The sequence below is a fragment of the Hypanus sabinus genome, chromosome 8, assembly GCF_030144855.1.
Source record: "Hypanus sabinus isolate sHypSab1 chromosome 8, sHypSab1.hap1, whole genome shotgun sequence".
In the NCBI taxonomy this organism is placed as follows: domain Eukaryota; kingdom Metazoa; phylum Chordata; class Chondrichthyes; order Myliobatiformes; family Dasyatidae; genus Hypanus; species Hypanus sabinus.
Genome location: NC_082713.1, coordinates 132,159,401 through 132,177,906, shown reverse-complemented (window position 1 = coordinate 132,177,906; position 18,506 = coordinate 132,159,401). Strand labels below are relative to the sequence as shown.

The window sequence follows — 18,506 nt, the reverse complement described above, 5'->3', positions numbered from 1 at the left end:
TTCCCTGCACCAGTTATCTTTACCTTTTATTCTGACAGCCACTTTCTCGCTCTTTTAAATAGCCTGTAAAATTTCTCCTCCATTTATTTTTCTAATAATTTCTCAGACCCCTGACTTGCTGTGCATTCTAAATTTGAACTATCTATTCTATGAAGTTATACTTCTGACATTTAGCGTGGAAATACATTCTGCAGCCCATAGAGTCTGCATCAACCACCGAATGCCCATTTAAGCCACTCCTGTAATGAACCTATTTTTGTTCGCCTCTCATTCCCATCAACATCCCCATTCAATCACTTATCAGCATCAAATCACCTGCCAACTCATGCATCTTTGGAAAGTGGGAAGAAACCACAACACCAATGTGAAACATGCACAGGCACGGAGAGCAAGCAAACTCCGTGCAGATGGCCCTGAGCTGAGGATTGAACCCAGACCACTGAAGCTGTGAGGCTGCGGCTACACTAGCTGTGCCCCTTCTGGCCCTTCTGCCAAAGACATTAAATCTGTATCTTCTCATTATCAGTCCTTCAGGTTTCTTTATGCATTTATTATTTTAAACAACATCCTTAAGCTCTGCTGTCAGGTGACCAAATAGCAGATTTTGAAAGTTCACAGAGTAACATAATAATGTTTGATTGGTACAAATAAGCTTGGAACCCTTGGGAATTTTTGAGGTATCAGTTTCTCTGATGGTTTCCTGAATTTTAAATCTTCTGTGATGACTTTTAATTTTTTTTTAACTTATGTTCCCACTGTTTTCATTTTAACTTAAAAATGCTCTCTGCCAATCACACAAAATGCTGGTGGAACACAGCATCTATAGGGAGAAGCGCTGTCAACGTTTCGTCCTGACAAAGGGTCTCGGCCCGAAACGTTGACGGTGCTTCTCCCTATAGATGCTGCCCGGCCTGCTGTTTTCCACCAGCATTTTGTGTGTGTTATTTGAATTTCCAGCATCTGCAGATTTCCTCGTGTACTAATTTGAATTGATATTATTGGATGCCTTAAACTGTTTTATACTGCCTTCTATCTACCAATTACCCCGGTCTCTGTCTCACAACAACCCACTGTTCCCCTCCACTCTTTATACTTGCTACTTCCTCTCTCCATTCTTAGAAGTCCTCTCACCATTCTTAGAACTGATGCAGGGTTTAGACCTAAAGTGTTAACAGTTCCATCCACAGATGCTGCTCAACTTGCTGAGTTCTTCCACAGATTATTGTTAATTAAGAATGGAGATAATCAAGTGAAGTCCTCCTCAGCTATAAACAAAATGAGAGAGCACCTTTGAAGAGGATGGCATTGTCACCTTGTTCATAGGCTGCAGCTAATTCAAAACAGGAGGAGGAGGAATAGTTGTTTATTATCACAGTCACAAAGGGTAACTTTCGTGACTTTGGTTATCATCTTTATATCGCAGAAGGCTAGTATTGCAAGAGAAAACAAATGTGAGAACTGTGAGGAAGGTGTCAATGGATGGGGGAGGGTGTTAATACTGTACTGTATTCAAATTCTTTGAAAAGGGAACCATGAACGAGAATGGTTGTTACCAAACTAGAGGTATTAAGAATAGAGTTTGCATAAATTTTATATGCAATAAATTTTTTCTTTGGTTCTTTGAATACAAAATGTTTTAAAGATTGTCTGTATTGGTGCAAATGAAATGAGTAGTATATTTCCAACCAGAACAATATTCTAATTTCTAAATACAACACTTGGCAGAATTGGACTTTCTTAAGATTATTATTCATGTACTACAATTGTGCTGTTCAATAAGTGAAACTTTCTTGCTATCTTGAAAGCTTTGGAATGAAGCAGTAACTGTTCTGAATTCTTAGTATTCATGCAGAAATTGACATTTCATCAAAAAATAATTTAGTTTCTTTGATTAATGTTGCATTTTATTTTACAGAGCGTATTTGAGGATGATGATGCTTCCTCTGTAATATTAGCTTGGGTCGGGGATGGAACTGGGGTAAGTCTAAACTTCTGGATTGTGTGTCACAGTATATTGCTTTCCCCTCAAAATGTGGAGAGTGTTTTAAACTGCTGAACCATTGACTTGATAAAATGATACTTTTTCCTCTTTGATAATGTATACCATGTGCAACTTGAAAAGTAATCAAAAGCTGTGTTGAGAACATTAGGTCCCTGAACAAAGGTGATACCATGTAATTAAGGAATGGAAATTATGAGATGATAGCAAAAGTTCTGATTTTCAATCCCTCAGATTATAACCCCCTGTCAAGAGGAAAGAAATGTGATTCGTATCTGCAGAATGCTACTGAAAGAACTAGAATGTCTATCAATATATATATTTACTGCCATCACAATATTCTAATCAACTACTAAAGATGATGATGATATATCTAACTGGAGGGAGGTTCTAGCTGCCTAGAAATTGGATCACATTTCACCTTTTTTCAGGGCTATGCTCTTAATCTTTTTTCCCTGGAATAAATCCCAGAGCAACCATTTTCATATGAAACTTTGCTGATTGCAAAATTTGTTCTGTTTGTGATCCACATTAGTTGTTGTCTAATATCTTCCAAACTTTAAGATTCAGGTTCATATATCATGTACATATCAAAACATACAGTGAAATTTGTTGTTTGCATAAACAACCAATGAACCCAAGGATGTGCTGGGGACAGCCTGTGAGTGATGCCACACGTTCAGATAGCAATGTCACATTCTCACAATGAATTGAATTGACTTTATTACTTGCAGCCTTCATATACATGAGGAATAAAAATCTTTGTTATGTCTCCATTCAAATGTGCAATGTGCAATTATAGTAATTTATAATAAATATTATGTACAACAGGATAGTCAATATAACATAGTAATATACTTGTGTCAGTATGAATTAATCAGTCTGATGGCCTGGTGGAAGAAGCTGTCCTGCAGCCTGTTGGTCCTGGCTTTTATGCTGTGGTTCTGTTTCCTGGATGGTAGCAGCTGGAACAATTTGTGGTTGGGGTGACTCGGATCACCAATGATCCTTTGGGCCCTTTTTGCACACATGGACAAAAAAGACGCATACGTTTGGATGCTGTTCATAGACTTCAGTTCAGCATTCAACACAATCATCCCTCAGAAACTGATCAGAAAGCTGAGCCTACTGGGGCTGAACACCTCCCTCTGCAACTGGATCCTAGACTTCCTGACTGAGAGAACTCAGTCAGTCCGGATTGGGAGCAGCATCTCCAACACCATCTCACTGAGCACGGGGGCCCCCCAGGGCTGTGTGCTCAGTCCAGTAATGTTCACTCTGCTGACCCACGACTGTGCTGCAACACACAGCTCGAACCACATCATCAAGTTCGCTGATGACACCATCGTGGTGGGTCTCATCAGCAAGAACGATGAGTCAGCTTACAGAGAGGAGGTGCAGTGGCTAATGGACTGGTGCAGAGCCAACAACTTGTCTCTGTATGTGAACAAAACAAAAGAGATGGTTGTTGACTTCAGGAGGGCACGGAGCGACCACTCCCCGCTGAACATCGACGGCTCCTAGGTAGCGATCGTAAAGAGCACCAAATTTCTTGGTGTTCACCTGGCAGAGAATCTCACCTGGTCCCTCAACACCAGCTCCATAGCAAAGAAAGCCCAGCAGCATCTCTACTTTCTGTGAAGGCTGAGGAAAATCCATCTCCCACCCCACATCCTCATCACATTCTACAGGGGTTGTATTGAGAGCATCCTGAGCAGCTGCATCACTGTCTGGTTCGGAAATTGCACCCTCAGATCACAAGACCCTGCAGCAGATAGTGAGGTCAGCTGAGAAGATCATCGGGGTTTCTCTTCCCGCCATCACAGACATTTACACTACTTGCTACATTCGCAAAGGAAACAACATTGAAGGACCCCATGCACCCCTCATACAATCTCTTCTCCCTCCTGCCGTCTGGGAAAAGGCTCTGAAGCATTTGGGCTCTCACGACCAGACTATGTAACAGTTTCTTCCCCCAAGCTATCAGACTCCTCAATACCCAGACACCTTGATTGACTCCTCAATACCCAGACTGACACCTTGCCCTGTTGTCCTGTTTATTATTTATTGCAATGTCTACACTGTTTTTGTGCACTTTACACAGTCCTGTGTAGGTCTGTAGTCTAGTGTAGCTTTCTCTGTGGTTTTTTTTATGTAGTTCAGTCTAGTTTTTGTACTGTGTCATGTAACACCATGGTCCTGAAAAACGTTGTCTCATTTTTACTATGTACTGTACCAGCAGTTATGGTCAAAATGACAATAAAAGTGACTTGACTTGAAATATCCTGAATAGTGGTAAGTTCACATCTACAGATGTATTGAACTGTCCGCACCCTTCGCTGCAGAGTCCTGCGATTGAGGGAGGTACAGTTCCCATACCAGGCAGTGATGCAGCCAGTCAGGATGCTCTCAATTGTGCCCCTGCAGAAAGTTCTTAGAATTTGGGGTCTATACCAGACTTCTTCAAACATATGAGGTGAAAGAGGTGCTGTTGTGCCTTTTTCACTACACAGCTGGTCTGTACAGACCACGTGAGATCCTCGGTGATGTTTATGCCGAGGAACTTAAAAGTCTTCAGCCTCTCAACTCCAGACCCATTAACATCAATAGGGGTGAGCCTGTCTCCATTCCTTCTGTAGGCCACAACCAGCTCCTTTGTTTTTGCAACGTTGAGGGAGAGGTTGTTTTCTTGACACCACTGTGTCAGGGGGATGACTTCTTCTCTCTACTCATTATTATTTGAGATTAGGCCAATTATTGTAGTGTCATCAGCAAATTTAATTAGTAGATTGGAGCTGTGGGTGGTGACACAGTCATGGGTATACAGAGAGTAAAGGAAGGGGCTTAGTACGCAGCCCTGAGGGGCACCTGTGCTGAGGGTCAGAGGGGCAGAGGTGAGGGAGCCCACTTTTGCCACCTGCCAGCGATCTGACAGGAAGTCCAGAATCCAGATGTTCAGCAGGACAACATATAACACAACAAAATAACAACAGCAACACAAGTCCTGTTTCTCCCTCCCACCCAAATACATACACAGTCCTCTAACCCCAGGACAGGCTGTCTTTGGCATTCAGCTTCCATCGGGCTCACAGACATTGGGCTGTGTTTCCCAGTGGACTCACAGAGATTTGTAGACTTGGGGCTCCGGCCAATGGGCCTCAACTTACGGACTTCTGATTGACCCTTGGACTTTGATCATCGGCATTGATCCCAAGGGCCTGCCAATCACCAAACACTAGGCCTCAAACTATGGACTCACCAGTGATGGTACCCCAAACACTCAGCTTCAAACTCGGGTCTCACTGATTCGTGAACCTAGGGGTCATCGGGACTTTGTTCTTCCTGCCCACATGGAACTCTGATTCTAGAACCTGCTGACAACTCGTTGACCCCAGGAAGGCCACTACCCCGATCCACACCAGTCTGCCAGTCTGACATCGTGGCCTGGTCTGCAGATTTCCCACATCCATGTTGCTAGTCTTTGAATGCAGAGTGGAGACTTAGATTCCGGGCTGGTGTCTAGTTCCCCAATATCCTTGTCTCAAAACCATAACCTGACCTCTAACTCCCCTCTCAGTCCCCAGCTTATCTCTATGAACCTAAAACAAACAACTAAAAAGCAACTAAATCTGAACAGCAACTCAATAGAGTTTACAGTCGGTGCCATCTTGGGAGAATTTCTCCAATTTTGGATTATTTGATGACATCATTTGTCATACAATGAACATGCTAACCCTCCCATTTGATTCCTTCTTAGTTTTTATCCATACAGTACAGTATGGATAATTAACGTATTGATACAAAAGAAATGAACAATATACTTACATCACTGCATATCATAACAACCTTGTGATTTTTAAATGTGGTGGTCAGCAGAATTAGGCTTTCTTTAAACTTGGAACTCAAGGGTTAAGAGAATGGACCTTAAATTCCATTTTTCTGTGCCAGTCATCCATCTATAATGTTGGCTCAGCTAATTATTTTTTCTTTTTTGCCTCATTTTTTTCATTCTCTCTGAAACCTGCTGGACTTGTCCTCTTGCACTGTATTTCACAACCACCTTATTCCATTGTCTCTTCCTCTAATTGTTCACATTTACTTGTTTTACTCATTTCCACCACCACCATCGAAAAACAGTGCTCTCTGCAGCTTTACAAGTTTCATTTGTGTCTTTTTCAGTTCTGACACAGAGCCTCTGCCCATAAAGTATTGACTGTATCTCTTCCCACAGATGTGGCCTGACTTGCTGAGTGTTTCCAGCATTTTGTGGTTTTAGTTTCCAGTACCTGTGTTTTTTTTTTCCATTTTCAAGAAAATGATAGCTGTTGAATCATAGGAAAGCAAAAGCACACTGTGCTGCATTCGTCATTTAGGTGACATCAAGTCACCATACAAGACAGTTTCATAATTAACAGCAAGCTGCTGTAACATCTCCCAGGTTGTGCTTAAACCTGCAGAGTGCTTGTTTACTGCACTTAAGTTGCCAAACAACACATCTGCAGATTGCTTGTGGCTCTTTACTACGGAAATTACAAGATCAGTGTCACAGGAAGGAAGATACAGAAAGTACAGAGTGTTCAGAAACACTGGATTTTATTTGGACCTTCCCATTGGAATGTTCATGGCATGATTACTAAATTTGCAGATAATGACAAAATTGTTTGTGGTGGCCTTATAACATGATTGTGAACAGAAGAATCTCACATGGAATCTAACTCAGACAAGTGCAAAGGGTTGCATTTTAGTGAATAAAGCCAGGGCTGGATCTATAGAGTAAATGGCAGTGCCTTGGAGTAATGTTGTTTTACAAAGAAATTTAGTGCTACAAGTACCTACAGTTCTATGCAAAAGTTTTAGGCACATATACATAACTAGGGTGCATAAGACTTTTGAAGAGTATAACCATATAACCATATAACAATCACAGCACAGAAACAGGCCATCTCAGCCCTTCTCGTCCGTGCCGACGCTTACACTCACCTAGTCCAACTGACCCATAACCCTCCATTACTTTCCTGTCCATATACCTATCCAATTTTACTTTAAATGACAAAATGACATTTTTTCCAGATTTAGTAGGAAAAAAATTAGCTTTCAAGACAAAGATATGGTGCAACTTCGACCATTTGCAACCCAACTATTCAGATGGTAATTATTATTGTCACATGTACCGATGTACAGTGAAAACAGTTTTGCATGCTACCCATAAAGATCAGTTTATCACACAAGTACATTGAAGCAAAGCAACAACAGAATGTGGGATCTCGTGCTACAGCTACAGAGAAAATGCACTGCAGGTACACAGTCGGGTGCAAAACCATAAAACAGTAAATTGTGAGGTCAAAAATCCATTTTATCATACAAGAGCTTCATTTAATAATCTTATAACAGCAGGATAGAAGGTATCCTTGAGCTTCCTAGCATGTGCTTTCTGGCTTTTGGACCCATCACCTGCAGATAAATATTTTGTATCATGTACTGTGCAACATTTTTTTTAAAAAGTAAATTAAAATATTTGGGTTATGGATATGAATTACATCCAAAATGTCAAATCATCAGAGTTTTACTATATTTTTAATCAATGTGACTGTTTCACTTCTACAAGGAAGATGACACGTTAGTGGATTCCATGTGAAGTTTCATGTGACTTTCTTAAAATAAAAAAAAAATAGTTGTCTGGAGCTTTAATTCCATGCTAGCAGCATTTTATCACAGATTTAAGAAAAAATTAAATTAATACTTAACATGGCAAGATTTGAAATCCCATTCTCTTGACTAATTCAGGCATTCAAAATTTGTTCCAATGATAACCTGGTAAAGTGTCCGTGTGTGCTGAGTTTGGAGGGGTGGGGAGGTGGTAGCATTAATCATGTATTTCTGACTGATGCAAAGAAATAGTTTGAAGCAACAAAAATGCTCCAGAAATCTCTCAAGTCAAATCAATTTTACCATCACCCCGACCACAACTGCTGGCACGGCACATAGTAAAAATGAGACGACGCTTTCCAGGACCACGGCGCCACATGACGCAGCACAAAAACCAGGCCGAACCACACGAAAAAAAAACAGAGAAAGCCACACTAGACTATAGACCCACACAGGACTACACAAAGTGCACAAAAACAATGCAGTCACCACAACAAACAGGACAACAGAGCAAGGTGTCAGTCCAGGCCCCGGGCACCGAGGAGTCCGACAGCCTGGGGGAAGAATCTGCCACACAGTCCGGCGGCGAGAGCCCAAATGCCCCGGAGCCCCCCTGAGACGGCAGGAGGGAGAAGAGACTGCACGAGGGGCGCATGAGGCCCCCCACAACGCCGTTCCCCCCGCAGACGCAGCGCGCAGTACAAACGGCCGCGATGGCGGGAAGAGAGACCCCGACGACACCCCCAGCCGATCCCACCACCCGCCGCAGGGCCCCGCGAACTGAGACGGCGCAATCTCCGAACCAGGCAGCGATGCAGCTGCCCAGGACGCCCCCAACACAACCCCTGCAGAATGCGACGAGGACGAGGGGCGGAAGACGGACCCCCCTCAGCCCCCACAGAAAGCAGAGACGCCGCTGCACCCCCCCCCATGGAGCCGGTGTTGAGGGACCAGGCGAGACCCTCCGCCAGGTGAACACCAAGAAACCCGGTACCCTCTATGATCTCCACCAAGGAGCCGTCAACGCCCAGCAGGGAGCGGCTGCTCCGCGCCCCCCCGAAGCCAACAACCATCTCCCCCGTCCCATTCGCATCAAGAGACAGGCTGCCGGCTCCACACCAGCCCATCAGCCGCCGCACCCCCTCTCTGCATGCTGAGACCCACCACGGTTGTGTCATCAGGGTCAGCAGAGTGAACAGCAATGGACCGAGCACGCAGCCCCGGGGAGCCCCCACACCCAGTGCGACGGCACTGAAGACGCTGCCCCCAATCCGGACCGACCGAGGTCTCCCAGCCAGGAAGTCCAGGATCCAGCCGCAGAGAGTAATTTTATGTATTGCACTGTACTGTTGCAAAAAAAAACAAATTTCATGGCGTATGAGAATGATGATAAACCTGATTCTGACACGGGTCTCTATTGTGGACCGAGTGTGGGAAGGGTGCAGGGAGAGGGAAATCATAGTTGGGGAAAGGGGAAAGGAGAGGGGAGGGAGTGGGAAGCACCACAGAGGCATTCTGAAAAAGATCAATAAACCAACTGTTTGGAATCAAATGACCTTGCCCGTGTTTGAGGGCTGGGTGTGTCTGTTTACAAACTCGCTCTCTGCTCCATGTTGAGAAATGCAATCAATACTGTGCAAATCTCTATGGCCCTGCAGTAGTGAAACAGGTTGACAAGATGGTGAAGTAGGCATAAGGCACGTCTGCCTTTACTGACTGTAGCATCGAGTACAAGAGTTGGGATGTCATGCTACAGCTATCTACCATGTTAGTTAGACTACACTTGCAGTATTGTGAGTAGTTCTGCTTATCACACTACATACAGAATGTGTTTAGGCTGGAACAGTTATCCCTGGAACAAAGGAGGCTGAGTGGTGACTTTTATAGAGGTGTGCAAAGTAATGAGAGGCATAAATAGGGTAGTGATGCACCATCAATAACTCACACTGAGACGTAAGGCAAGATATCGGCTTTTATTGACTGGAAGAAGGAACCAGGAGTGAGTGTTCATCATACTATGTCCTGGAGACTGAGGCCGAGCGTCAGGCCTCAGATCGCCTTTATACAGGGGCCTGTGGGAGGAGCCACAGGAGCATTCAGCAGGGGGCGTGTCCAGACAGGCACATAGTTCACCACATTCACCCCCCCTTTGTTTGAAAGAGTCCCCATGTGGCGAAGTTTCTTACAAGTCAAGTCTATCAGGTGGTCGAATCTGTCGCTGCGATCTACGTAGCACCAGCTGTGATCGCATGGATGCCGACGACATTGGTGATTGCACAGGGGACGGAGGTTGCGCTTGTTCCTGCCCACTAGGCGCCGGTGATCCCTCACGCATGTGCGAGGCGCCTGGTATAAATGCGTACGAAACGCCCGGTATACAAGTGTCGTGAGGAGTCTGTGTAGGGCCTGGTGAGCACGGTGTCACCTCTGGTGCAGGGTTCATAGTTACCAGAGAGCCTTCAGGGTAGTGGTCTGCTGCACCTGCGGGTGCCAGGTCGCGGATGGAGACCGTGTCCTCCCGCCCATCAGGTAAGACCACGTAAGCATACTGGGGGTTCGCATGTAGAAGGTGAACCCTGTCTACCAGCGGGGAGTATTTATTGCTCCTCACATGTTTCCGGAGCAGCACTGGCCCCGGGGACGTCAGCCAAACTGGTAGGGTGGTCCCAGTGACAGACTTCCTGGGAAAAGAGAATAGGCGTTCGTGAGGGGTGGCATTGGTGGACGTACATAACAGAGAGCGGATAGAGTGCAGTGCCTCAGGGAGGACCTCCTGCCATCGAGAGACCGGCAACCCTTTTGACTTAAGGGCTAAAAGTGTGGCCTTCCACACTGTGGCATTCTCCCGCTCCACCTGGCCATTACCCCGGGGATTATAACTCGTGGTCCGACTGGTAGCAATGCCCCTAGCTAGCAAGTACTGGCGCAGCTCCTCACTCATAAAGGAGGACCCTCTATCGCTGTGGATATAGCAGGGATACCCGAACAGAGTGAAGAGCTGGCGCAGGGCTTTTATGACGGACGTGGCAGTGGTGTCGGGGCAGGGGATGGCAAAGGGGAACCGTGAGTACTCGTCGATAACACTGAGAAAATAGACATTGCGGTCAGTGGAGGGAAGGGGGCCCTTAAAGTCAACACTCAGTCGTTCAAAAGGGCGGGTGGCCTTGACAAGTTGTGCCGTGTCAGGACGGTAGAAGTGCGGTTTGCACTCAGCGCAAATTTGGCAGTCCCTGGTCATCGTCCTGATGTCCTCCAGGGAGTATGGCAGGTTCCGAGCTTTCACAAAATGGTAAAATCGGGTGACCCCCGGATGGCAAAGTTGTGCATGAAGGGTGTACAGCTGGTCGAGCTGTGTGCTAGCACATGTTCCCCGGGATAGGGCATCAGGGGGCTCATTGAGTCTGCCAGGCCGGTACAGGATATCATAGGTGTAGGTGGAGAGTTCTATTCTCCACCGCAAAATCTTATCATTTTTGATTTTGCCCCGCTGTTGGTTGCTGAACAGGAATGCAACCGAGCGCTGGTCGGTCAGCAAGGTGAACCTTTTGCCAGCAAGATAGTGCCTCCAGTGCCTAACAGCCGCCACTATGGCCTGGGCTTCTTTCTCCACCGCGGAGTGCTGAATTTCGGAGCGAGAAAAGAATGCTACTGGTCTGCCTTCCTGATTGAGGGTAGCAGCCAGAGCAAAATCGGAGGTGTCACACTCCACTTGGAAGGGAGCGGTCTCGTCCACCGCATGCATCGTAGCTTTGGCAATGTCCTCTTTAATGCAGCTGAAGGCCGCGCGGGCCTCAGCAGAGAGGGGAAACGAGGTAGACTTGACCAGGGGGCGTGCCTTGTCTGCGTAATGGGGGACCCATTGGGCGTAATAGGAAAAAAAACCCAGGCACCGTCTGAGGGCCTTGAGAGTGGTGGGAAGAGGGTTCTAACAGGGCGCGCATACGTTCGGGATCAGGGCCAATAACCCCGTTTTCCACGACATACCCAAGTATAGCAAGGCTAGTGGTTCCAAACACACACTTGTCCCTGTTATAAGTAAGGTTCAGAGCTGCGGCCACTTGGAGAAATCGTTGGAGGTTGGCGTCGTGATCTGGCCTGTCTTGACCACAGATGGTGATGTTATCCAGATAGGGAAATGTGGCCTGCAGTTGGTACTGGTCCACTATCCGGTCCATTTCCCTCTGGAAGACAGACACCATTCGTGACACCGAAAGGGACGCGCAAGAAGTGATAGAGCCTGCCGCCCGCCTCGAAGGCGGTGTAGGGGCGGTCCTCTGGGCAGATGGGGAGCTGGTGATAAGCGGATTTCAGATCTATTGTCGAGTACACCTTGTACTGAGCAATCTGGTTGACCATATCCGCGATGTGGGGTAGGGGGTATGCGTCAAGCTGCGTGAACCTATTGATGGTTTGACTATAGTCCACCACCATCCTATTTTTCTGCCCAGTCCGAACAACAACCACCTGGGCCCTCCAAGGGCTTGTGCTGGGCTCAATGATCCCCTCCCTGAGCAGCCGCTGCACCTCCGACTGAATGAAGGCCCTGTCCCCCGCGCTGTACCTCCTGCTTTTGGTTGCCACAGGTTTACAGTCGGGGGTCAGGTTGGCGAACAGCGGTGGGGGAGGGACCTTGAGAGTGGAGAGGCTGCAAGTGGTGTCGGTAGCGCAGCTGTCGGCCTGGTTCTGGATGGGATGTGTGTGCCCGTGTGTGTGTGGTCAGTAGCGGGGTATGTGAAGAAGTCCCACAAAACTGAGGATTCCAGACAGTGAGTGGTGGGAGGGGCCCATCGTACACCATAGTCACACTTTCGAGATGGCTCTGGAAGTCCAGCCCCAATAGCACAGGTGCGCACAGATTAGGCATGACCAGCAGCTCAAAGTTCCGATATTCTGTGCCTTGCACCACCAAAGTCGCTACACAACCCGCCCGGATGTCTGCAGACTGCGACCCAGAAGCCAAATGGAACCTCCGACTTACCGGCCGCGTTGCGAGTCCGCAGCGTTGCACTGTGTCCGGGTGAATAAAACTCCCAGTGCTGCCCGTGTCAAACAGGCATCTGTGCCCCTCCACCCGGATGTCCATCATGGACCTTGCAAGCTGGTGGGGCGCTTTGGTCGAGGGTCACAGTGGCCAGAGTTGAATCGCCATCGGGGTGCCCGGTCAGCATCGGAGGGCCAGGGGAGGGGCATGCTGACATCGACAAAGATGGCCACTCACATCCGGGGTACCCGGTAAGCATCCGAGGGTCGGGGGCGGGGCATGCTGACGCCGACAAAGATGGCCGCCCACATCCGGGCATGCAAAATGGCGGCCCCCACGTTTCACCCCCAGCGCTGCACTCCGCTCGAGGTTGAGACTTACAGACCATGGCGAAATGGCCCCGTTTTCCACAGCTGGAGCAGGTCGCTTCTCACGCTGGACAGCGTTGTCGAGGGTGTTTATTATGGCCACAGAAAGAACAAAGCACAGGCTTCCGATGGGCTGCCGCTGTGGTCGGGTTCGGGGAGCTCGTGGAATCGCGACTGGCAGCGGCGTTGGCGAATTTGCTCCCGGGAGCCGGTGGTGGCGGGGTCTGAGGTGTCCACGGAACCGGCGGGGAATCGCGCGACTGGACAGCGTCAGCATAGTGCAGCACAGCTTCCAGAGCGTTGGCCTTCTCCATCGCCGAGCTTAAAGTAAGGTCGGCATTTTCCAGTAGCCGCTGGCGCATGTACACTGACCTCAGTCCCGTCACAAAGGCGTCTCGCACCAGCAGCTCCGCATGCTGTTCTGCCGTGAGCGACTTGCAGTCGCAAGCTCGGACGAGTGTCTGTAGTGCTCGGAGAAACTCAGCGCACGATTCGCCAGGCCACTGTTGTCGGGTAGCTAAACGATGTCTTGCATAGACGGTGTTCACCGGCCGCAGGTACTGTCTTTTGAGGGCGTCCAGTGCCCCATCGTAGGTCGGCAGGTCCCGGATAATGGAGTAAACTTTGGGGGTGACCCTCGAGAGTAGGATTCTGTGCATAACGGCGGGTTCAGTTGCACGAACCTCCTCCAAGTACGATTGGAAGCATGCAAGCCAGTGTTCAAATGTGAGAGTTGCGTCAGGGTCTTGAGGGTCCAAATCCAACCGGTCCGGATGCAAAACGGTTTCCATGTTTTAAAACTTCCAGTCAATAAAATTGATGCACCATCAATAACTCACACTGAGACGTAAGGCGAGATATCGGCTTTTATTGACTGGAAGAAGGAACCAGGAGTGAGTGTCCATCATACTATGTCCTGGAGACTGAGGCCGAGCGTCAGGCCTCAGATCGCCTTTATACAGGGGCCTGTGGGAGGAGCCACAGGAGCATTCAGCAGGGAGCGTGTCCAGACAGGCACATAGTTCACCACAGGTAGATAGTCACAACCTTTTTTGACTTGGAGGAAAGGAGTCAGAAATTGAAGGTGAGAAGGAAAAGATTTTAAAAGGCTCTGAAGGGCAAATATTTCACTCAGAGGGTGGTGGAGCTACCAGAGTAAGTGGTAGAGGCAGGTACAATTACAATGCATAACAGCCATTGGGGCAGGTACATAAACAGGAAAGATTTAGAGGACTGTGAGCCAAATGCAGGCAAATGGGGTTAGCTAAGAAAAGTATTTTGATTGGCATGGACAGCTTGCTTCTTTGCTGTCTTTTGACTCTATAACAGCCTCATTCACTTTAATTGAAAAGAGATTGTCTGGACATTTGTCAGCCAGGTTAGATTTCTCCTGCTTTCAGTAAACTAGATGTTGTCAGGTAGTTGCCAGAGCCGTAAGTACTACTATTAAGAAGTGCATTTAGCTCTCTCGTGCAGATCATCATTCTTACAGCGGGGATGTTTTCTGATCAAATAATTAAAACCAGTGGTGCCAAGTCAGTGGAGCGGCATAATTACGCGCAGTGATGTGGCAAGGGTTAAGGAAATTGCTGAAGAGCTTATGTTTGAAGTCCACACTCAAAATGGGAAAACCTGCCAAACTCCTGAAATCCAGAAGTTCAGCTTGGACAGTTGAATGAATTGACTAGTGTCTGAAACGCAGTTGCAAAATAAGAGATAAGACTATCAATTGAAGATGGATCACAATTTATGCCATTCAAACCAATCAGATGTTGTTTATCATTATCTTGCTCTCCTGCTCAAGGAGTCACTTCAAGCTTACACAATGTTACATGTGCTTGTAACTTATAATCAAATGCTGAAATGTAGCCTCCTGAAGTGCCGTCAGTGTTGAGTGGATTTTTTAGTTCATCATGCTTCTCATCATGTTCCTCATATTCTCCAGTCTCTTGAAGGACCCTCTCCTTCAGAAAGTGCCTTTAAAATTATTTGAACAGTGCACCAAGCAGAAAGGATAATTACAAGGTTTGAGTACACTTGCTGACTTAGGTCAACTCCCAAGTCCCTGAATAATATGGTAGGTAGGGGATGCTTCTGTAAGGGAATCCTTTTTATACAAAAACAGTGATCAAGTTTGAGCTTGAGTCATGCATTTAACTGATCTGCATTTAAATATTAGCTGTTGCAAAAACCCAGTGAACTGACACACTAAAGTGTTAAGTATCTAAAATGAATAAATTAGATGTGACTCATATATTGAAAATTGTTTATTTGTAAAATCAATGAATACATCAATAGAAAATTAAATTTGTCTTTCACCGTAGTGGCATATTCTTTTGACCACCTTGTTAGGTAGGTTTTGATGTCTGGTGATGATTGGTCCTTTCAAGTCCACGTATATTTCTTCAGATACCAATGTTCATCATTGGTCATCGAAGTCATAAAGGTCAGCACAAAGATTGCACAACATAGTGGGCCAAAGGGCCTGTAATGTGCAGTACTGTTATGTTTTATGTTCTGTGAACTTTTGCGGTATCTGTAGGCTTCTAGCAGTTGCTGCTTAGTGATTTCAAGAAGTTTGGGGCATCTGACTGTGGACCATAGATAAACATAAGAGGCAGTGCTGGGAAGAGAATTGCTGATCTTGGAAAGGTTAATGAAAACATCCTGTTGTTGCACACCTCTCAGGGCACTGCGTAGGTAATGCAGTGGGGATTTGCTAGGACCTAGCATTATTATCGTTTCAGCCAACATTCCTAAGCTTAAACCAGCCTACTGACTCAACAAGAAGATAACTAGAGTCTGATTTGTTGTTTGTAAGATGATGGGTGGTGATCTTTTCCTTTTCCTTTGATTTATTACCTATTTCGTACAAACCTTGACTCTCGAAAAAATGAAAACATTTCTTTGATATGAAAGATCACAACTTTGTCATAATATCCTAAGAGAAGAAATTCATCCTCTTCCATCTTAAATGAATAACTCATTGTCAGGCCTACACAGGCAGGCACATCCTGCTCTCCACCCAGCTAACAGGAGTCACCTGCCACTCATTTCCAACTCATTGCCTGCAACCCACTTAAACCCAGCTCTCATCCACAGTCCCTGTTCATTCAAAGTTTCAGGTGATTATTAGGAAAAGAATATTAGGCAAGTATCAATATTCATGTCTGAGATGGTTGCTATCATTTTAGCCCTGAAATGGGTCAAAGAAGTATGCCCTGATTATGTACTTCTGAGCTCTGATTCTAGCTCTGGTCTTGATATCTATTAAAACAGGTATTTCAAATTGTCAGCCATACATTTTTCTTGAGCTTGGACAACATCTGTGAGGCTGTAGGGGCTTGTGTGTACATTTCTTTATGGGTCGTTGCGCATGTTGGCACTGAAGGAAATGAGGTGGTGACATTCTAGCCAGGCAATCACTTAAAATTAAGGATATAAATGTGGTGGTGCCTTTACAATAAGGGAGAGGTAAAAGCTATAATTAATGTCTATTCAATCACTGTCATAACAAAGTTTGGATAAGGAAAAGAAAGGATAGCATTTATATTAAATTCAGGGGAGGGTGAGAACTCAACTGGGTGATGAGTATAAAAGGAGGGAAGAAGTTAAACTTACACATTTACGTATTGGACATACTAGTTTGAATAATTTATTGTTCAGAATTAATATATATGATATAGGCATTCGTAGGGAGTGCGCTTATCAAGAAACAATGCAGCATATATTGTTTGAATGCAGTTGCTATGAGATGCAAAGGGAACATCTAATTGCTAAATTGAGATTTTTGGGACAGGCACAGTTTAAAATGGAAAGTTTGTTTGGATATCACTGCCATCGTAAAGTATATAAATGCATATCTGACTTTCTGAAAACAGTTAGATTTTTTGATATGTTTCGATATTATTTGAACTTTTTTCGGGGTTTAGTGCGTATACTTCCTGTCTCTGCTCCACACTCCAACTCAGTAAGGGGTGGTAATGCAACTTACTTGATCTGTCAACTGTCATTAAACTTTACAAGGAGAAGGAGAAGAATCCTTGTTCACTCATATGAACCAGCCAGCCTCAGCCTCATCACTTTAGTTACCTTGTCATGTTAAGTATCTGTTCTCTCTTGTTTTGTTTCCCTTTTGTCTTGTTATTTTGCAGTTTATTACTAAAGTGATTGCTTACCACTAACTCTGCATTTGGGCCCAGTCTCCTCTACATTTCTTGACACTTACTCTTCCTCCATTTCTTGATCCCCAGCGACGGTAATCATCCTCACTTCCCTGAATAACTCTCTCAGAATCCCGCATGTTTCAACAAGATCACCTTTCATTCTTAAACTCCAATTATTATAGGCTGAAGCAGCTTAACCTTTCCTCTTATGGTAATCCTTTGTCCCAGGAGTCAAACTACTTAATCTTCTCTCAAGTGCCTCCAATACAAGTATCTCTAAACTGTAGTCTTATGGCTAGACTTGTTTTTATATTTCATACCACTATTTAACTGAAGACTAACATGCCATTTAGTCTTAATTACTCATTGCACCTAGAATGCTAATGTTTTGTGTTTCCTGCTCAATGATAGCCAGGTCCTTTTACAGAGTTATTCATTACATTTTGCCAACCTGAAAAGGACACATTAATCTTCATTCTGTTTTGTGTTAGTTGCTAGTCCTTTATGTACTAAACAAATTTTACGAGCTCTTGCCCTGTGCAGCAACCTTTTATGAGGCATCTTATTAAGTGGCTTTTGGAAACCCAAATATATTACATCTACTGGTTACCCTTCATCTATCCTCATGCTCTAATAAATTTGACAAAGCTAACTTGCTTTAAAAAAAAACTGGTTCTGCTTAATCGTATTATGATTTTCTTAATGGTGTACTACGACATTCTCAATAATGGATTTCAGCAGTTTCCAATGGTGGGAGGTTTCTTGGTTCATTCTTTCTGTCTCAAAGCTTTCTTCAATACAGCATTAAATTTGCAGTTTTTCGATCTGCTGGGACTCTGCTAAGTAGGGAATTCAAATATAGATTATTGAATATATCAAATGCTGAAAACAAAATGCTAGCATCAGTGCTTCAACACTTATTGCATGATTGTTCTGAATGCATTTAGTTCAAAGATGTCCATCAAGGAAGAATATCTGTTGTCCTTACCCAGCCCTCTTGTGTTTGAATTTAAACCTACCAATACCTCCAATGTTTTCACAGTTCAGTGACAATTACAAATAAAACCAACAGATGCAGGAAACAGTCAACAAGTTGGCAGAACCTGTGAAAAGCGAAACAGGCCTAACATTTCAGGTCTGAGAATCTTTGGTAGATGGAGCAGAAACATTAACTCCTTTTTTCTCTTTACAGATTACGTGAAGAGCACTTCACTGAACACTTCTGCATTCTCTTTTTATACTTCCTGTGCTGTTTATATTGCAAGCTGTTTGATAAATAGTAAAAAACTTAGAATTGGATTTAAAGAGCAAACACGAGGAAATCTGCAGATGCTGGAAGTTCAAAC

At 45.3% G+C, this 18,506-nt stretch overlaps 1 protein-coding gene across 1 annotated transcript in view; it reads left to right on the top strand.

Moving 5' to 3' along the window:
* LOC132398433 (sortilin-like) overlaps positions 1-18,506 on the top strand; it is a 141,822-nt gene that overhangs the window by 15,822 nt on the left and 107,494 nt on the right. Inside the window, exon 2 of the mRNA XM_059977856.1 lies at positions 1,916-1,978. Coding sequence (XP_059833839.1) covers positions 1,916-1,978 — 63 coding nt within the window. The remainder of the gene's footprint in view (positions 1-1,915; positions 1,979-18,506) is intronic.